The sequence below is a fragment of the Nesoenas mayeri genome (assembly GCF_963082525.1).
Source record: "Nesoenas mayeri genome assembly, chromosome: 7".
Taxonomy (NCBI): Eukaryota; Metazoa; Chordata; class Aves; order Columbiformes; family Columbidae; genus Nesoenas; species Nesoenas mayeri.
This window is the reverse complement of record NC_137551.1, coordinates 21605850-21627746: the sequence shown is the minus strand read 5'-3', so window position 1 is coordinate 21627746 and position 21897 is coordinate 21605850. Positions and strand designations below refer to the sequence as shown.

General features: G+C 39.9%; 1 protein-coding gene across 1 annotated transcript in view; it reads left to right on the top strand.

Annotated features, from left to right (window-relative positions):
• Positions 1-21280, top strand: part of WDFY4 (WDFY family member 4) — a gene marked incomplete at both ends in the record, with an annotated part of 133028 nt that extends 111748 nt beyond the window's left edge. Inside the window, 10 exons of the mRNA XM_080347540.1 lie at positions 141-232; positions 6420-6632; positions 7161-7308; positions 8154-8311; positions 9941-10099; positions 14068-14247; positions 17113-17295; positions 17878-17965; positions 20031-20142; positions 21214-21280. Coding sequence (XP_080203666.1) covers positions 141-232; positions 6420-6632; positions 7161-7308; positions 8154-8311; positions 9941-10099; positions 14068-14247; positions 17113-17295; positions 17878-17965; positions 20031-20142; positions 21214-21280 — 1400 coding nt within the window. The remainder of the gene's footprint in view (positions 1-140; positions 233-6419; positions 6633-7160; positions 7309-8153; positions 8312-9940; positions 10100-14067; positions 14248-17112; positions 17296-17877; positions 17966-20030; positions 20143-21213) is intronic.
• Positions 21281-21897: the final 617 nt, after the last annotated feature.

Here is a 21897-nt window from a genome sequence, read left to right as displayed (position 1 = left end):
ACTATATTAGATGTACAACCTGAAAATGAACATGTGAAAACCACCTCAATTTCCTTTGTCTTCAACATTTTAGAAAAAGCTGTTCCTATTTGCAGTGTGCATGATTCGTGTTTTTAATTCTCCCTTTGCAATTCCTGTAGGCTGCATGCAGGATGGAACAGTTCTGGGAGATGTGCAGCTTCCTCCCTGGGCAGATGGGGATCCTCATAAATTTATTCTCCTGCACAGACAGGTCAGTAAAATCAAGATATGTGAGAAAATGCTGAACTGGGTTCCACTGCAAATTAAAGTGATGGCATTCGCAGAGTTTGTGTGGGCTCTGAACTTTGCATATCTACTTATCTGCCTCATGATTCACCCTGAATCAAGGCCAACTTTCCAGACCAGGTGGGGTTTGTATTGAGGTCTGTGGTATGGAACTATTTCAGCCCATAAGTGTATAGGAACATAACATAATGCATGTGCATGACATTTATATACATAGAGTTCCATGTTGCTGCTGACCAACTGTGTGTTCATCTAAATTGTCCATCTCTATCTCTGAGTCATGCCAGGACTACAAGGGTTTTTGGGTTTTTTTTGAGAGGGAAAACCTAATGTGATTTCTTGCTTTTAATGGAGTCAGCCTTGACAATCTGAAAGCAAATAGCTTTAAAGTCCTGAGACCTGCTCTCTATTAATAGTGAGAAAGTCTTATTTCTGTATGGTGTCAGCTGCTGTGTAGTAGTGAGTGCAAAGGCAATTCTATATGAAGGTTGTTAGACTGAATGCAGAATAGCGGAGTATCTTGATGCAGGTCTCTCTCTCAGAGCTAAAAAGGGAATGGGCTGTACAGTTGTGCCCCTGCAGTATCTTATCAGATTTCCTCTGGCAAAAGGAGGCAGTCTGTGTGTGTGAGTGTGTGCAGGTAGTTGCTGTGTACGAGAAGTGTGATGATAGTATGTGTTAGCATTGGTGGAACTAAACAAATAGCCCATGCTTTTCAAGACATTGTGTCATCCTGGTTCATCATGTGTACCTTCAGTCTCTGCTTCAGTGGGTTCTTCTTACCTCTCCTATGCTATGCAGGTCCTGCCCTTAGTGGTTCAGCTTCCACTCTTTATAATCTCTTTGTAGGTGATTGCATCCAAACCTGTGGCTACAATCATATTTTCTGTTTTGCTATCTCCAAATAAACCTTTCCACAGTTGCTGTCTCTAAATGCTGGTTCCTAAATCTGATCTCCGACCCCTTTACTGACTATCTTAACTTTTTGCTCCTGTTTTGAACAAAACCAGCATCATATTCTTGTCTTGTAAGTATTCTTTTCTTCACTGTTCACTTAACCATTGACAGTAATCACAGTGCTCCAATTTATTTAGCATTACTTTCATGTCCCTTGCCTTGCACTTCTGTGATGCATTCAGAGTCCTTGCGTTTTGTGATTGTCCATACTGCTAAATCGTTTCCATGCTTTTCTTGGGCATTTTCTTGAATCTTCATCTCATTCTTTCTGACTTCCTGATACCTCGTTTCAAGTCAGTACAGAGACAACTGGAAGGGGACCATCTTAATTGTTTTGCATTGCATACAAATCCCCTTCCCTATACTCTCATATTTTGAATTTCTGTATGGTTCCACTCCTCATATCTAAAGTGGGTGTCTACACATCTGTTTGATTTATTTGTTCTGGCTTTCTCTTGCCAGAAAAGCAACCTGCAGCCACCTGGGTGCTGTCAGTAATCTCAATTTAGTCCTATGCATGGCAATGCCATTTTTATCCACATTTTAAAATAAATTCCTTTATCAGCTGGTCTATGGGCTGTGACTCCATTGTGAAGACTATTTTCTTCTATTAATCAGTTTCGAGAGAACATGCTCCTAGTAGTGTGCATCATCTACATGTCTTGAGAAGAATTCACTGTTGTTAAAACACTATGTTCCAAAGATAAGTCAATGCTTTATAGCATCTGCATCCCATGCTGTCTCTATAGGTTCCTGATCCTGGAAACACTTCAGCTTGTGAATAACTCTGAGAGTGAGCCTGTTCAGCTCTGGATTCATTCACATGTGCTCAGATTACTCCTGGGAGTGAACATCAATATGATCTGAGCCTGTGTAGTTTTTTTTCTTTTTTTTTTTTTTGCTGTAATCTTGCCTTTATTTCTTTTTTTTGGGGACTGTTGAGCATATAGTGAGATATTTCATTTAGGGGTTTAATTGATTAAGATACTTCCTTTAGTCTCCATGAATTCATGACCTGAACACTTCACTTTAAATCTGCGTCAGAACAATAATGCTAAAAAGATATTTAAAGTAAGTTAAATTTCTATCTTGCTACTTTACGTATTTTGAAATTGATAACTTTTGTATATGCTTACTAAAATTGTTATTTTCAATCATTTTGAAAATGTAGTTGAAAGTAGTAATCCACCACTTTTTGCCCCAGAATCCTGCCTCAGTACATAAAATCTTATGAATTAATGATATTCTAAGTTATGTGTTGTAGAGAATAGCTGCCTACTGTTATTAGTAGGTCTCAAGCATCAACATGCCTAGTACCTTGACTCAGTGGTGTGCTGCCACAAAGTTTAGTAACTAAGCCAGTACATTGAATTTACAGCACATTCAGTAACTATTGAGTCCTTTTACAGAAGGTACATCAATCTTCTTGTTCTTTGTTTTACCTTGTGCTTCTGCAGCAGTTACATGTGTAACTTAGATCACAGCCCAGTATTACTGGGCTGACAAGCACATAGTGAGTAGATCTGTCTGGGAAAACAAATGGGTGAAAGAGGTTTTCACCAGAAAACTAGTCAGGTTAAAACAGGAGTGTGACAGTAGTAACAAGAAAATACCTCAATGAAACATTTCAGCTTTCTGTCTTTCTTACCAAAACATTTCAAAATTATCTTTTCATTGCAAATACATATTAAATTACAAGCTGAACTGAAAATATTTGATGATGTAGTTGTTATAACTGATATTGTATGGTATAGCTTTGCTACTAGTAAAATAAAAGGTTGTAATTTTTTTCAAATTTGGAATTGGGCAGGAATAATTGTAATACATGAAAAATTTTTGAGTGCTGGGCTTTTTGTTCTGATTTGGAAACAAAACACTGTTTGATGTCTGAATTTCCCCTGGAACCTGACCTCCATTTTTCAGTCAGACTCTGTCCCATGCCTGTTTGCAACCTATTGGCTGGAGAGGATAAGGAGAGAATGTTTTTGCCAAACAACTGAGATGCAGAGAGATTAAGAGCCATATTCAGGCTACTGAAGTTCCTGTACATACACAATAACTGGCATTACTGAGTCAGACATTTCTGCAGGTACCTGGAGAGTGATTAGAGGCTCAGAGCTCTAGTCACACTGAAAGGTAGTGGAAGGGAAGAGAGATCTGAGTATTATGTCAGTATTTGTAATCACATGATGATACATCTACTATAAGAAAGGAGATCCTTGTGTAAGTGTTGTGTGCACTGCAGGTTTGCTGTTCAAAATACAGTCCTTGCTAAAATGAAGATTTGAGCTCAGTCCCTTCACTTGCAGGCAAGCAACTCAGTAGGTTTTGACTACTGACCTCAAACATGCAATATTCTCTTGTGTTCCTCAATGACTCCAGTGAAGGCATATCGGTTTTCTGGTGCTCTGACTCCTTTCACTGCTGTGTCTTGTGCTATCACTGTGACCTTCCAAGGTGCTTAGTCTCTGCTCTCTGGTTTCCTAAACATGGGAAAGACAACACTGTCCTTCCCTGACAGAAGTGCTGCAGACAGAAATCCATGGATGCCTGAAAGCTGCTGCAATTTTACACTGATGTCTTCTAAAGACAAATATAGGCAGAAATGCTGTCTCTTATATTGTGGCTTGTTCAAAGTACTGAGCTGTGCTCCTTACTGCTTGTGTAGTGCTGAGCACTCTGAAGGCACTTAGGTACAATGGGGGACATCTGCTTTTGCCTTGTACTTAGGAGTAAGGGTGTGGTTTGGAAATGAATCTGTCAATCACCCCCACATAGCATGATTTTGCTCTCATTATAGAACTATCTCAGATTGTGTGAACTGGATTTGTTTTGGATGAAACAAAACCAAAAGCTGCACTCCAGTTGTGCACTCCAGATGCTTCGTGGCATTCAGCCTGTGGGAGCAGACTAGATCTAGTTTGAAGTAAAGTCCCCACAGTGTACGTAATGTGGATACTGGGCCCTCTCTACCATCTGCTCTGTTCTACAGATCTGCTTCCACGGAGTTGCACTATTAGATAACATTGGCACAGCTTCTAAAGTCACAAAACTTTAACACATTAATTCAAATCTCAAATAGGAGTGGTTTAACAAACGAGAGATCATGTTTATAAATTTGTGTCCTTAATGATTTGCCAGACCTAATCAGACTCCATGTGCAGTCAGTTCGATATTTGCTCTCCACTGTAGCTAGTAATAGATGTTACACAGGAAAGTGCAAGAAATCTTTCTGTGCAAGGAAAGTTGATTGGCCTGCCTAGGAAAGTTCATCTAATCCTGAAGTGAGGAGTTATTGATCTTGAATTCTGAAACATCAGGGTTTCTGTCTGCTCTGAATTCATCCATAAGACTGGATGTACTTGTTACTGGGTATCGTGGTCATATTTAGGAGGCATCACAGTGAGTTTTGTGCATTGAACAGATCCTGTCAACACTGTTTGAGGTTGGGCTATTGCTTTAAAGAATGTAAGAGCAAAGAATTCTTCTTTAGATAAAGCTGTGAGTATTTAATAAGTTAGGAAACTAGTCTACTAAATATATTTATTTACTTCCTCCTTAGACTACAAGTTCTCCTTCCCCGGCTGGGCTTGCCGTAGTGCTTAGTGAAATACTGAGAGGCTGCACAGTTGCAGTTCTGTTGGTTGCTTTGTTTTGCTCTGGCAATGATGCCAGGCAAAAATTTACAGTTTGTAATTCATGGACTAACTGCTTTTATTAATGAGGATGAGTTCTGAGTCTGTTCGTGTCTTCCTGTTGTTTGCAGGGGACAGATTGTCTGCCGTGCTTGTTCTCTGTGATTGTTACAGCTGTGGGCAGGGTCATTTAAACCAGCTGCACTGGGCTGACTGTCTGCTCTGTGAAATGAGCCATTGTTCTGGATCCCATTAGTGTGTTTATTTCTGCTGTGCTTTGAGCAGGATGGTCTGCTTGGGAAACCTTTAACTGAGCATCAGGGAGTATTGCACAGTCAAATGATTTGGAGATAGGAAAGTATTTTTAATAATGTTTCTTGTATCATTAGGAAAGGCCTTTTGGGAATGTACAAAAATTTGGTGAGGCAGGTGATGACAGGGGCAGTAGCGTTTAGTGAAGCTGCATGGGTGAGGCTGGATAACTTGGAGGTGGGCACAGGTTCAACTCACAATTGTGTCCACTGCTTATGAACTTGCTGTCTGAGTTTTCCAAGCACAAGTTTTCCGCTATGATTACATTGAGCTTTCTAGGGAGCCCATGTTGCCATGGATGTACTGCCTTGTAGCATCAATCCCAGTCTTTTTAAGTAGTGACTGTTTCCATTCTGTTTCCATTACTCCACACACCTGTCACTATGGGTGGCAAATCTAATCAAAGTTAGCAATTTCTTATTTTGGGGAAAAAAATTCAGACTCTGAGTTTTTCCAGGGTAAGGAAGTCTGGTGCTGCAACTCTGCTTAAGCCCTGCAAGGGTAGCAAAATGTATTTCAAACAAACTCAAGCAGTCTTGAAGCTTCTATCATACAGCTGCCCTGCTGCACCCCAACTCTGGTATTGCAAAACCCCTTCCCTGTCTTGGCTTGCAGCACCCCTTGCCATTTCAGTACAACCTCTGCATTGTCTTTGCTGGTTCATGGCATGCAACTTCTCCTGCTGCGTCCTTCAGAACCTCTGCTAGTCAAATCCCTTTCCAATACGTATCTTCTCAAATAAAGTCTCTGCTACTCAGTGTGATTCATAACTAAGGCATATTTCTGCAAATGGACGTGTACCTTAATTCATCTGTGGTTCATGAAGTAGTAGTATCAAATGCTAACAAATGTTCTGCTCATTTAACCCATCTTGTGCCAGTAACAGTATTGATTCAGACATGATAGCACAGGCTTTAGATTGTGGTGGAAGCTGAAGGGTGTGCTAAGATTTGTGGAGTTCTTGTACTTTGCTTAGTGGAACCTGACTGTGTTGTCTCTGAGGATATTGTTCCTATTGTCTGCTAAATCAAGCATTGCTGCACTGTGTCCTTCCTTTTCAGTGCGTATCCACCCTTTATCTCTTTAGTCACATTTTGTGAGGATGTGCTGAGAATGTTTGTACTGGAGGAACTGAAAGTGTGGAAATTCACTTGCAGAGAATTTAAGTCTCCAGCAGGGATTAGAAAGTGGTAATGTATTTCTAACGAATGCACTCTACTAAATTAATTGATTTTCTTTTGGTTTCAGGCATTGGAAAGTGACTATGTCAGTGCACACCTTCATCGCTGGATAGATCTGATTTTTGGCCACAAACAACATGGCTCAGCTGCCGTGGAGGCAGTTAACACCTATCACCCATACTTCTATGGAGACAAGACAGACCTCAACAAAATTAAAGATCCTCTGATCAAGAGCACCATCCTGGGTTTTATCAGCAACTTTGGACAGATACCAAAGCAGGTACCACTTTATTATGAGAGTAGAGAGCATCATTTATTTTTATAATCTAGTATTTCAACTGGAAAGTGAGAATAGAAGCTTAAATCAGAGACATTTTCTGATTTGAATTTGCCGAAAGATGGGCTATAGACTTTTCCATATTGTGTACTACATCAGATTGCACCTGCATACAGGTATGTGATTCCACTTTCTAATCATGCTGATCCTGTTGTATTCCATACAGCTGTGGCATCAAATATCAGTTTAGTCACATGAGTAACCACTACTCTGGGAATGGGTATAGTCAAATAAAAACAGCTCAAAGTCTGCCCTATGCTTTTCTCTCTTCTCCTGAATTGCTGGGATTAGCTTCCTATCTCTGTGAGGAAGGGATGTAGTCTGACAAAATGTAATAAGAGTAAGATTTTATTTCAATTAAGAGCTTCATGTATGACTGTCCTGGAGTCTACAATCAAGGTTTTAAACAGACATCTCTACTGCATGATATAGCAAATAGATTAATTTTTCAGTGATTTCCCTTTGTTCTAGCTCTTCACTAAACCACATCCATCCAGGAATGCCCAAGGAAAAAGTTCATCAGGAAGAGAGACTGTGCTGTCCCTTCACTCAACTGGAATTCTTCCTCCTTTTGTGAGCAGCCTGCAAAATCTGAAGCTCTCACCAGTTACAATAAAAGGTGCTGCAGGGGCTATGCTCCATTTTCTGAGCTAATAAGTGCAGAATTATTGGATGGTGTGAATCTGGGTTTTCAAGAACACCAAAATAATTACACAGCTTTGTATGAGTTGGTACAATCAAGATCCCTTCTGCCATTTTTTTGTGTACGCGTGTATTGTGAGTGGTCATTGAAAACAAATATTCAGAAGAAATCTTGAAACTTCTGTTGTAGAGTTCAGAATTATTTTTTTTTTCTATAAGACACATAAATCTTTTCTCTCTTCTACATTCTGAATGTTGAAACATAAAGCTTACTGTTCTTATTCTCTCTTTTAATATTCAACAGCAAAGTAAATACTGTATGTCTTTCTCCATTTCTTGACCTTCAAATATTTTCTTTTTCTTAGTCTGTTCCTTTTCTTACCATGAAGAAGCCTGAAAAAACTTCAGTTTGTCTACTTTTTCATCCCACAGCAGTGTTCTTTACAACACACGTCTTTGTGGGGACAGTGGGCTCCCGTAGCTGGATTACAGAAGCTGTTGGTGACGTAACTGGCATCCTCTGCAGTGCATGGCATAGGGCAATCTGCCCCTGAAAAGGAGTTCAATGGCACTGCTGTTAAACCCCCTCCTTTGGAGCCTGTCTCCCCCTCTGCACGGACTTTTTTAGTCCGTTGCAGAGGAGTGTTTCCAGTATTCCATCTGGAATTGCAGTTGTAGCATGGATTTCTGTCAGTGGGCCTGGCCACAGCACTGGGTCCAGCTGTGGGACTTGCTAGCCTCACCACACAAGCTGTACAAGGAGGAAAATTCACATAAGTGCTCCGGAAACAACAGAATTAAATATGTTCTTTGTCTTGCCAGACAACCCCAAGGGAGCTATTGGGCACATTGTTTATACTGAGAAAGGTATCCTGGCTGTCGAAAAAAATAAAGTTTTGATTCCTCCTCTTTGGAGCAAAACATTCTGCTGGGGATTTGAGGACCTCACCTGCTGCTTTCGCAACTATGGGTCTGAGAAGGTAAATAAGAAAAAGTCTAAGCATTCCAGAAATTAATTATATGTGTGTTCTTCAGCTGTACACAGCTTTTTCACAGTCAAGCTTCTTGAGGAATCTCAAGTTGGATATCCCAACAGAGTACAAAGTCACTCTATCCTGTTGAAAAATGTGGCATTTCCCCTCTAAATTATCTCAGGTTTTCCTTCCAGTGACTGGGTTGTCTGTCAAAATGAAGGAGAAACCCCATTTCATAGGATATAAGGACAATACAAGGTCTCCTGGACACTAATTAGAAATTTCATTGTGCAGAACTTTCTGCTGGAATTAAGATAAGACCATCTGTCAATTCCCCTCTGGCTCCCAAGCTTAGCCCACTGCACTCATTCAAAATAATAATGTCTTCTATTCTAGAAAGTTAATATTCTTACTTCTTTACTGTTAAAAATCAATGGTCTATGCCATCACATTGCTTGTTAGGGCACTTGACAGGCTCAGTTTCTTCCTCTACTACGACCACACTGATTTTTGGATGTGTTTGGGACAATTTCATGACATGAAAAGTCACCTGATTTAGCCTGGGTATCAGAATAGCAGAATATGTAATTCAGCAAGATACTGACTTATTTGTGCAAGACACATCGCTATGTTTTTATAGACATACCCACAGTCAATGGAAGTGAAAACATGAGATGTGTTTTAGTGTTTTACTTTCTGTTACCTGCATGAAATTTTCGAGAGTTTTCTCCATTAATTTCAATTAAAAATAGTGCTTAGCAGTTCATAGTGTTGCTGTAGGTAAAAAATAATTTGTTTTATCTCTTCAAAAGCCAGGGTGTCACTGAGCCTAGTGACACTGAGTACAGTGAGTGTGATTACACAGTCACTATTAGAAGTAGTTGGGAGTCCAGCTTGAGTTCTCTCTGGGTCAACAGAGGACTTGAGCTTAAAAGAAATTTTTGTCCTCATTGTAAGCAGGTAAAGGTTTGTTCTGTCTGTGATATGGTTTTTGCAGCTGTGCTATCCAGCTCCACCAGAATCATTAGCACTATAGCATTGTCCACGTTGTGTGGAAGAGAGCTAATGCAGAATATGAGCAGAAGGATGTTTGTGCTGTGATTGTAGCAATGTGCAATTGTCCTGACCTTGATTTAGTCTGATCTGGCTACTGCTAACAGAGCTATTGGCACAGAATGGAATTTAGTGCTGTGGCTTTTGGCTTTTCAGTCCAGGTAGGAGGAGGATTGCAGAATCTGGCACTAAATCTGTTAGCACGGACTATCACAGCCTGAGCTTTCTTTTTAATCTGTATTGGATGTTCACATTCTGTCACTATATGGTGGCCGAATGAGCTTGCCTGAAGTTATGCGAAAGTCTGTGGCAGAAGAGGGATTGGGAGTCAGCTCTCCTAAGACATAAGACACTGACCTTCATCCAGCTTTCCTGTTTGTCCCCTAGAGGATGGCACAGCTGCATCCAGCCACAGCCTGTGGGTGTACAGCAGCTGTGCTGTAAGCATAGACTGCTTAAGTTGAGTTTTTCTTTCCTGAATTTGTAGAAATGGAGCTCTGAAAATTGAATCTGCCATTTGGTATTAAGAAATGCATGGAATCACCAGATGAGCATTTGACTTAAAGCTGCTTTCTTGTACAGAACGTGACTACATTTGAGTGCATGGCAGACTGGGGAAAGTGCCTCTGCGCTGTGTGTCCTTCAGCAACTACCATAATCACATCTGGAACAAGCTCAGTTGTGTGTGTCTGGGAAATTTCCTTGGTCAAGGACAAAGTGAAACATCTAAACCTGAGGCAGGTCAGTACTGTGGCTCTTTTGCTATAGTAACTTGATGAAAACCAAAAGACTAGTTTCTTTCTCTCATATGAGTGGCAGAGGAAATACCCTTGGTTGAATTAAGAAAGAAGAAAAACAAAACAAAACAATAATCAGCGGTATCATGTTATCATGTGACAGCCTGTTACCAGGTCCGGAGCTGATAATATGCCTTCTACCCACAGCTTCCAGTTACGAACTCTGCTTCGTTGTGGTGTGTGGTGGTTGTTTTTATTTTTGGATTTTGTTTTGTTTGGGGGGGTGGGGGTGGGTTTTTTTCCCCCATTTTGTTAGTATTTCCAAAGTTTATCATGATCAAAGAAACCATGAAGGTAAGGCATCTGTTTTCCTCACTTGAAGTGCAGCCAGCCCTTGGATTAAAACCAGTATCACATGGGAATGCCAATAGTTCTTTTGGGGCTCCTACAGTGATGGACAGGATCTTCAAAACACGTGGCAAACTTAGCAGATGGAGTTGAAGGCTCAGCTAGGCAAAGTTCTTGATTATTTTCTCTCAACCTGAATTCAGAATATGAAACATTTATCTGTTATTCCATGAAGTAGGGATACATCCAATAAGAACGATATTGTTTGTATCCTCATTGTCCAAAGCCCTTTAGTGGCTGTTGATTTGAAGCTCATCTATAGTCATCAAACAGCTATATAAATGCTATTTCATTTACGAAAGTGAATTCTCATGCAAGATTTGCACAGTTCAGCTATGGTGAGTTCTCAGCTTTACAAGTGAAGCTAGAGTACACCTCTATCATGTCTAAAAGGCAGAATAGGACCCTTTTTCCCTGAGGAATCTAGAAACAGAAACAGCTCTACTACTTTTAGGTGAACTACTAAAAGGTTCACTGGTCAGCAAGGCCTCCAAGTGTTAGAAGATTCTTTTGTTCCTTTGCTCTGGAGGGATATTCAGACAATATTTCAGTGCTTTCCATACCCTGAACCAAAACATGTTTTATTTGTTCTTAAATGATGTGAAAACTTCAATGTCTGTTGGGGTGTCAGAGAAGTATTTCGATCTTAATTTATCTGAAATTCTTGTGTGTTGAAATTGGGGGGAAACTGTGTACAGAGCAGTCTCTCTTCAGAGGTTTATTATGTTTTCTGCTTGAGAAGAAGTCAGAAATATGAGACAAGATCTTCAGTGACGACCTTTTAATACACCTGGTTATTATTCCAAGCTAGGACATGGAAATAGAAATAGAAGAAATAGCAGTAGGAAAAAGCATAATCAGTAATCTTCATCAACATCAAAATTATAGCAGTCAGGGGGTTTGTTTGAGTTTTAGGCAACCAAAGAGGATGTCTTTTATCTCCAATATAATGCCTTTCTCTTTAACAATCTAAAATCAGCTTTGCTGATGTGTTCTACTATGATTAATCTGGTATTATCCAAAGTCCACAAAGTGGTATGAGATCATGCAATGACAAATTCTGTATTTTTTTCTTCTTCTTTGCTTGCAGAGGCTTTTTTTTTTTTTTTAATGACTGTCTGGCATAGACATAAATTTGAACTATGGTTCTAAATGTTTTCCTGTGAATTACTTGCTGCTTTCATGTAATTCAGTGTTTCATGGTAGTTTCTTTTTCTGCTGAACAAAAAAAGTATCATCTTTCTTGAGAGAGTGAGCTTTGCCTAAGTAAAGCTGATGTACTATAAAGTGGATGCTATTCACTTACCAGCTGTCTCACGGGACTGACACATTCTGGTTTGGAATGTAGTAAAGTATAGAAACTATACTTCAGCAGAAAAAGTCACTTTTCCCTCTGTAGCAGGGGCTACTTCCACAGTTATGTGGAACACTAAAGATTGAGCATAATAGCCTCAGTATTGATCTGTGCAATTTACCAGTTCCTTCAGTGTTCATGAGCAGAATGATATGTGCAGTCCAGCCCCCAGAATTTCTGGGCCAAATGAAAGTCTAGACTGCAAGAAGCACCCAGGCAAGCTGTGCTGTCTGCCACACAGACCTCTCAGGGAGGTGCTGAGCATAGCTGTGAAGTGTCTGTGTCCATGTCAGCCAGTTAAGTTGGATGGTCAAACTTGCTTAAATTTCTCATGGACTTAAGAATTCCTGCAATGAAGCTGGTCCTCTTTTTTGTCTTTAGATATTTGTGAATTTACTCTGAAGAGAGGTCTCATGGTTCCTGTTGTAAATATGCCACAGGATATTTTCCATTAAGCAAAAACCTGTCAGTCTTTGCAGAGCAATGGTAGAAGATGGTAGAGAGCTAAAAGCACGAGACGGTTTTTGCATTAATATGCATCGAGACACTAGTGGATTAAAGCTGAGATTATAACCAGGCTCAGGTCTAGCCTTCTGGTTAACATTCAGCTTATATTTGAAGCACTTCACTGCCAGGTAGGATCTTTTGGGGGTTTAAAAGAAAAAAAAAAAAAAAAAGAAAAAAGAAGTTTTTATTAAAACTTGAGCAGGATCTTAGCTTGACTTGACTTGGCAGTTTGGATGCTATCACAGTGGGTACATTTTCTCTCATGCTTTGGAGCAAGAAGGGGAAATTTGGAGCACCTGAAACTGCCTTGTTCCAGCCCTTTTTGCAGAGGTCTTGTGCAGTTCTCAAGCACAGGCACTGGGTTATGCCCAGTCCTTTGTAAAGAGACAGTTCTATAGCCAGTCCAAAGCTGACCTCTGAAAACCACTGTTGGAGACCTCATTTAATGTCAGCATTTTTAGTAAACAGTTCTTGTGAATGGTATAAATCGCAAGCTGAAATTCATCCTTTGCAGTTGCAGGTCACCTTCAGCAGTACATAGCCTGCTGCAGCTCAGCTTCTTCACAAGTCGATTAATGTTTGAATACTCTTATCCTAGTAACCTTGGCAAGTGGCAGCACGTTAGCCAGCAAGAGTTAAGCCTCATGGTCACACATTGGAAAAGACTACGAGATGTGTTTGCAAAAATCACCCGGGACCTGTGGCTCTCCTGCTCCATGCTGAACTGAGACAGACCCTGACGATGTGCTAATTATGTCATGTAGAGAAAACCAGCAGGGAATAAGCATTTATTGTTAAAGCCAACATTAAAACTGGTGGGTCTGATTTTTCACAGTAAGGCAGCTAAAAATGGAGCCCTGAAAGACGTTTTAGGAAAGCTGTGAAGGACTTTTTCTCTGCCCTACAGGCTTTGCTTTCATTTGTGATTACGCAACAGAAATGTATACCGCTGTCACATGAGAATGCTGCACTAAACTATGCTGTCATCAGTATACTTCTATCCACAATTTCTATCCGTGCTATTAAATTGCCTAAAGCATAATCTTTTTTTATGAAACTGTTTAAGGCTAAATTAAACTAGGCACTCCTGATGTCTCTAGAACCTACAAAACAAACAAAAAAAGGACGTTGGTTAATGATGAAAGAGAAAGGAATTAATATATGGCTTTAAAGTAAAACTTATCCCCAAATGCTGATTTTTTTCTTAAGTAAAATTGAAAAAATATTAGTATATGCTCAGAATAACAAAAAAAAAGAAGACAGAGGAAGGTCGTGAAATACAGCCTGATAAGTTTTGTTTCATTTTTGTGGGGTTTGTTTGTTTGTTTGTTTACTATTGAGAAATAGTACTTTGCAAGCAGAAATTTTACTTAAAACTGTATGGACTGAAGTGAAAAATGATGCTTTGTTTTTGAGCACAAAGCACTGTCAGTGAATCTGAAATGTATGCCAAGGGCATACATGTTAGCATGCAGCTTGGAGAAAATCATTTAATGTCTTGGAGACTAAACTTTCCTCAACCACAATTTGAAGACAAGGATGTTTCTGTAAGACCCTTTGGGATTTCCCTCTCATACGTTTTTCAGTTGTGCAAGGAATGACTAGGTTGCTTGTTCTTACTAAGCAAATGATGGTAGGACTGTGGTTCCCTAGTAAATCAGCCACCCTCTGCTGTTGTTTATTGGTTGCTTTTTACCCACCAGGCTTTGTATGGCCACACTCAGGCAGTGACCTGCCTTGCTGCATCTGTGACCTACAGCATCTTTGTGAGTGGATCCGATGACAGAACCTGCATCATTTGGGACCTGAACCGGCTGACGTACATAAACCAGCTTCCTGCCCATGGGGCAAGCCTCTGTTCTGTTGCCATCAACAATTCAACAGTAAGATCTTCATTTATCATCTTCCTTCTGATGTATCCATGAACATTTCATGATAATTTAATGGGTGCTCTTCCCAACATAAAAACATCCTGAGAGTCTGATACATTGATTTTTTTTTTTTTCTTTCTACAGAGATCACTAATAGTGTTCTTAATGATGAGAGGAAAGCACTAAAAGCAACATCTTAGACTGAGTAGCTAAAGTAGAAGCATCTTTGGATGGGTAGATAGCAGGATTAAACAACTTTTAGTTTACAGAGCATGAAGTATTACCCTAGCTCCTGGATTTGGCTCATCCATAACCTTATTACCTCCATTATTTCATTAATTTCTCCTGACATTCATACAGCAGAGCCATGTCAGCTGAGACGTGTTAGGTCTTGGTCCGCTGCCTCAGCTGACAACTTCCTTACAACTTCACAGTACAGTGTTGGCTTTTTGCTTTCCCCTTTACTTTCAGGTGTGGGAGGGGCTCTTGATAGCAGTGGAAATAAGTCTGTTGTGGTCTGTGCCTGGCCAGAATTGCATGCAGGTTGATAGGAAAATACTCTGGACTGGATTTTACTGTAAACACTCTGGATGAGATTTTTTTCCAACTTCTGTCATCCAAAAATGTTTTGTACATTAGTGTTTTCTGTCTCTGTTAACATATTTGAGTAGAATTCCACTGCTCAGACAACTCAAGGTTGGATCCAGTACCAGAGCTTGTAACAAGAGAGGCAAAAATGAGTTCATAGCAGTAAGAAACCAAGCAGACATTCTCTACTTAGTCTGTGCAAAATTAATAATTTTGTATTAGAGCTTTATTAATTACACAATGAGATGGTTAGTAATTGAACATGGGAATTAAGCAATCCTGCAACAGTGATCCTGGTTAGTATCAAATGACCAGTGGTTTCAGCAGGCCAGTAGTTCAGGATACCCTGGTGGTCCTGCACAAAGCCGGCTGAAGCAGTGCCAAGTGTTCAGAATTGAGTGGGTGGGCTGGCACAGACCTGGGGATGCAGGCCCCAAGAGGATGGAGTCCTGTCCTTTCTAGGTAACAGCCCACCATTTACAGTAGCTTTTTTAGTTGGTAGCTCCTCTTCTGGGGGTGACCAATAACAAGATGGTCTATGCCAGGGTCCGGTGATTAATCCAAGACCAGTTCTCTAGCTTGCTGGAGTGCAATGGTTAAACTGATTGGACAATAGTCTGCAGAAGCATTCCTTTAAAAGACCAAAAACTTTAGGAAAGTGTGACTGAAACTTCAAGACAAAAAGTATGAAGGATTATAGACGTTGTGGATAAAAATTATTCTTGACTTTAGCAGAACAGGATGTTGAATTCTGAAACATGTTTTTGTTAAATTTTCTCTATATTTATACATTATAACATGAAGATAGAAACAAAATGTTTCGATTGTGCTGAAATAAATATTTTTATATTGACACAAAATTACATGTTTGGTAACAAGTTTTTTTCCCAGAAAATTCAGAATATTTTGAAGGAAACAAATTTCTGAACCACATACTTTTCTGTGAAATAAGAACCCTATACAGCTCTTTGTTATGTGAATATTGGTTTTTATGTTTGCTTGAACATCTAGAATCTCCATTTGTAGATTCAGACCTCATGGTGTTTGTATCAGGCAGCCACAAAATTAAAGGCTGTCCCAAAAAGTTTATAAGCTAAGGAGGATTGTAAAAGCTTGCTGTAACTATTTCAGTTAGTTTTAAATTCCTGGTCTAGACCTGAAAAACTCTTTAGATCATTACCAAATGCCTGGACATTATGTACTCTCATGCAGATAAGGTAGTTGACATTTAATCTCTTTAATTATTGCCAACACTGTTTTGAATGTGCTATCCTTGTTTTATCTTCAATATTCTGCCCTGCCATGTGAAGAGCTCTAGCCTCAAATCAGGCACGGGTGAAGTGTAGTGTTAGTTGATTTAAAACAGATGCGTGCTGCTGATTTAAGGACACACTGGCCTCTACCAGAATTGGATGACTTTGCTGATGGTGCTCCATTTAACTGGTTCTTAGCATGCATCAGGAGTGGAAAGGTTAGGTTGAATTTGAATTATTAGCTTGCTCAAGCTGCACTTTTGATAAGATAATTTAAAATTGCAGCATTGGCTCTTGGTTCTGTGTGTTTCTTGACCCAAAGGGGTTAACTGTGTATTTGCTCCTTACATGCAGTCTGAGGTAAGATTGTGCACCTGAAGGAAAGGGAGGGCAGAGATTCAGTTGCAAAGGGTGTTCCCTGCATCAGAAGTGCAGCTCACTGAGTGCTGAGCTGGTCATTGGCCAAATGCAAAACACAGTGTAAAAATGCGATGACATTAAGCTCCCTGTGAGGGGCAGAGGAGGATTGTGAAATCACCAAAGGCTTCGCAGCAAAGCAGGTGGACGCCGTGTCCTTAATTAAGAGAATGCTTATTTGTAACACTTGAGTGCTAGTCCTGGCCCAGAAGCTGTGCTAGGCATTGCCTGTGCACAGACCCTGTCCCTGACAGTAGCTAGATCAGTCTGTCAATCTGCTTTTTTACTAAAAACCAGCATTTTCTGGAAAATAGAAAAGGAACATTTTTAAAATATTTTCATTTTAAAAAAATGAAAACAAACAAACAAACACTTTGTTCCTGCATTATCTGGCTAAATCCGAGACAGTTGTTTTCAGATTCTACAGTGTAAAAATGTCAGAACTTTTCATGAGAATAAAGTATCATTTTTTACTGTCTCTGGTTTAAATCATCTGCCCGGAAGCAAAACAAAGGTCAGAATTAAAGTCCGAGAAACTCTGTAATTTATAATCAGCACTTAGGAGTTGTGAGGAGGATGAGTGTAGGATTTTGAAACATTGCCTCTTGCTTTGTTACAGAGTGATATTATCTCTTGTGCTGGCTCTTACCTGTATCTGTGGACAGTTAATGGTCAGCTTCTTGCAAGCGTTAACACCTCCTGCATCCCCAAAAGCTGTATTGTTTGCTGCTGCTTTGCCGAAGTGCTGGACTGGGACACACGCAGCATCATCATCACAGGAAGCACAGATGGAGTGGTGAGGGTAGGTGGATGGGGAAGAGGGGAGGGAATCCTCATTCGTTGTAGACTAGAGGCAGAATTTGACATCCTAAATTGATGGACAGAGCTACTAAAAGCCCATGTCAGAAGCTGAAAATCAGAGTAAAATATCCGTTTCCTATCAACTTTTATCCTCCTGAATGGAAGAGTTTTTGCCATTCAGGAAGAGTTTTGAGAATGTGTGGTTTTGAAAGTAAAAATTGTACTGCCCATCAGAAATATGTCTTGGTCTGGTTTCTGTGAGTTGGTTCATAGCCATTTCTTAAGTAATAGTTTATCAGGAGCAGGAATTCACTGCTGGTTCCACCTCCAGTCTGGCGGCTTCCTGGGTTACTGGGACCCTTGTTAGTGTGTTAGCCCAGAAACCCCACCAGCTCTGTGCATACATTTCTTCAGTGTGATGCCCTGTAGCACAGTGGCAGAGGGAGAGAGGACACTGCAAACCCCTGTTCTGATGATAGAAGTCCAGTTTCCACTCCTTCCTTGGAAGCAGATAGCCACAGCTCTCTCTTGCTCCATTGTTATAATCCATGCTTTTTCCATTTTTGCCTCCTTGCTGACACAGCTGTGGAAAACCGAATACACCAATATCCCAGACCAAGCTGCTGGACTGAGGCTGCAGAGAGGCATGATGGAGGAGCCAGGCAACATGGGTATGGCCACAGGGCGGGCTGTAAACTGTGTTGTGACTATGTGCTGCAGAGGTAGTTTGGTTGTGAGGCAGAAAATGGTGTGTGAGCACAGTGGTGTGCAAGTAACTGGTGCAGTGTTACTGTAACGAGCAGCAGAAGTAGTGGGTAGCCACCACCCTGCCTTTGAGACAGAGAGCACCCCTGAGCCATCAGTCTCATGAGCACATCCTGCCTGGATAAAGCTGAAGTGTCTTCATAGGGTCTGTCATGAGTTCTGTCAAGCGTGATAGACCACCTTTCTGCATAAACATGTGAAACTGATGAACTATCATGGCTCCAGAAAGCCCATTCCCTTGGTACCTCTGCTGATGGCCTGTACTTTGTATCCTGGCTGAAGCTGACACTCTGGAGTTCTTGCAGAGCTGAGGTCATTAAGACGATGGCGCTACAGTGCTGCCTGATATTAAAACCAGCACAAGTTCACTTCTTTCTTCTGAAAAATACAGGAGTTGAAACTTGCCAGGGAGCTTTAAAGGCACATCCTAAATAGTACAGCTTCTCTTCACAGCGGATTTTATAAGAGAAAGGAATTGTGGTGTTAGTATGTATAATTTACACAGTTTATTTTCTGTGATCCCCATTACAGACATTCTCTATTACTTCAAATTTAGACATGCAATTTGCATAAATATAATGCTATAGATGTAACATCTGCATTAAAAAAAAAAATTATACAGTAACTGGACATTACCACTGAGATCATCAGAAGTGCTGTTCATGTAACTTGGTATCTATGTTATTTAGATAGTGATGTGAAAATATTGATACATACAAAGGCATACTGGAAATGCCAAACAAACCAGATGCCCATCCTACCTTTTGTGACATTTCAGAGTAGCTAGAGCCAGAAGCATCTAGAGAAGGTACAAGAATACCAGTGATGCCAGACATTAAATAGTCTGGCTGTGGTAGCTGCATATTTGGTTTCATTGTGGTCTCTAATCAGATTGCCATAAATCAAAGCAAAAGATTAAACATTCCTTCCAAAATCCTTGTAGTATTATGTAGTCATTTTGCAGATTCTTTTTATGTCTAAAAACATCCAATTTGTTTTAAGAATTTCCTCAGTTCCTGTCTGTAACTTGATGTGGCAGACATTTCCATGTCCTGTTTACTTGGGTACAATTGCATAGAATGTCTTAGAGCAAACTGAGATTTTTGATATTTTTAGAATTTATGACTTCAACAGTTATCCAAACTAGAACTTAAAAGCTGCCCACAGGAACACAGCAAAATACTCCTATTTGTGCCCTTTTCAGAGAAGATCATAAAAAAAGACAAGTGTTTACCAGGCATCTTGTGATGCGTATGTGAACACCTGTTCACACAAAAGCATAAGGACACATGTTCTCAGATGTATACAGCAACACTGTTCTTTATTCAAGAGTTGAGAGGTGTAATCAAAGCAGTGACATGCTCCCTTAAACTATTCAGATGACTTCAGAATTATTTAAATGGCCAAATATTCCCAGATCTCATTCTACACATTAAAGAAAGTAAAATTAATACAAAACACAGTCATTAAAAAGACCAAAGTAGCTATGATTGAGTTATGTTGTTAAGTGTGTGTGTATGTATGTGTGTGTATGTGAAATGTTCTCAGCATTTAATTATTGGTTCTCCTATGAGCAGATTTAGATAAGTTGATAATACCAGGACTTTATGTAATTTCTTTTTACTAGGCAATTATGGGCTGTATTATATCCTGGCAGCAAGGTATTGTGGGGCATCTTATTAAGCATAGAGCCAGTGAAAACTGATGAACAATTTTGCTGAACTAGGCTTGCAATTTAGAAAGCAATAATACACAAATCCAATTTAGCACACAATTGATACAGCCGCACGTCAGCACATGTAACTATCATAGCCACAAATTAAATTGGGATGGGCCTATTTTGCAACAGCACAGGCTGAGATTAAATATATTTGTTCTCAACTTAACAACTTGCTGACCGTAAATAATAACAATCTCATCCATGCTGCCCCCAGATACTTTCTAAATATTTATTTTTAAACCACACAACAGGTAACAAGCATGGAAAACATCTTGTTCTTTGTCGGGAACTGAATCCCAGCCTTGCCTTGACTGGAAAACCAAGCAAGACCAGCCCAGCAGTGACAGCGCTGGCTGTATCCAGGTACCGTCCTTCCCTTTGCACTGCAGCTGGTGTCCAACAGAGTGCGCGGTGCCAGCTCAGAGCTCCACTTCTCTGCTCTAAATCAGCAGGTTTATGTTTCACTTTATTTAATTCTGGAGTTTGTGTTACTGCTGGCTTTTTGTCTTTTATGGTGCTGTCATTGTGGGTTTTTTTCTAAAATGTCAGTCAAATCACGCCATCTTAGCCAAGCAGTCACTCTGGGAGATTTATCTGGTTGAATTTATTAAGTGAAAGGTGTTGGGATAGTCAGTGGTCAGAAAGGAGACAACCCAGGAGAAATAGCAGCTTTCGACCAGAATAGTAGTAGAGATCAGTAGCAGCCACACTGTCTCTGCACCATAGAAAAAAACACTATCCTAGGAGTTGCTAGAGATGCCATCTCCTTAAAATGTAAACAGGAAGTTTTTGGACAAAGGACAACTTTATTAAACTTCACTCAGTTCACATAGCCGGCAGTATTTTCGTTTGCTCAGTCACCCCCTGTAGTTTCATCTGGCTGTAATACTTGTTGATATCTCCTACCTCAGGATGTTACAATGTACTGTAAAACAGTTGTTGTCTTCCTCTTCAAAAGTGCTGGCATTTTGATAGTTGCTAAAATGATTCCTATGTTCTACATGCTCAGATTTAGAGCACTTAGTGACTGTGATGTTTATATGTTTTGAAAGTGGGAAAGTCTGGGGAGCGGGTTGGTTTCATTGGTGTTGGCACTGCATGCAGAAGAGACTTCAGTGGCTGAAGCCACAGTGTTATGTGCTAACAAGTCTGAATTCTGAATCTGGCCAGCAAATTATTTAACATTCACAGAGTCTCAGAGAAAGGTAAGAGCTTCTGACCTGGTGAGATTGTCCACAGCTAACCAACTGAACTCCAGGAAAGTTTGGATCCAATTCTGAATTCACTCTTTGAAGTACAAATCTTTGTCTACTCTATATCATTTTTCTTCACATTTAACATTAAAGATAACCTACTCCCCTGAATGTTGCATCCTCACATGTCCTATTTGTGTCTTGATGATAAACATTTTTCTCTTTTTATTTCTTTCTCAAGAAATTCCTCTAAGCTCCTAGTTGGTGATGACTGGGGAAGAATCTGCTGCTGGTCTATGGATGGGTAGGAAGAAAGAGCCAAGAACTCTTGTTTTTTCAGCCTTTTGCATGGAGAGAAAATTACCCTTCAGTGTGTTAAAGAATCAGAGAAATTTGAAGCCCATAGTTGGGGACCGACTCTCAAAAGAGTTGTTGGACTGATCCTGCAGTGAAATCTGGTTGAAATTAGAGAATGGACTCCAAAGTTTTGAAAGAGACACTGACAAACCTATGCACATAGACAATGAGTTTTTGCTGTATTTGTCCTGGGAAAACTTTTGTATTTTAAAAGTTATTTTAGATACTGAATTCAACAAAATACTTTGTATTTCACAAATAATACCTAGCAAATAAAAATGTCTTGATTATGACAAAGAGCAATGTAGCTTAATAGAAGTAACATATTCTAATTTTAATACCGTATGATCAGAAAATATTGAGTCTTCGAACAGATGTTAAGTGAGTTTGTTGCAGTAACTTTGTCCTTATTGACATACAAATTTGTTAATCTCTCTTTTTACTCTTCCTCCTTCCCTGAATCTGTATGAAAATGTATGCATGCCTTATAAAAAGCTATTTTGCTTGCCAAAGTGAAGGTAGGAATTCTGAGGTTGACAGCAACGCCTTTATCCAGCTCCATTGTGAA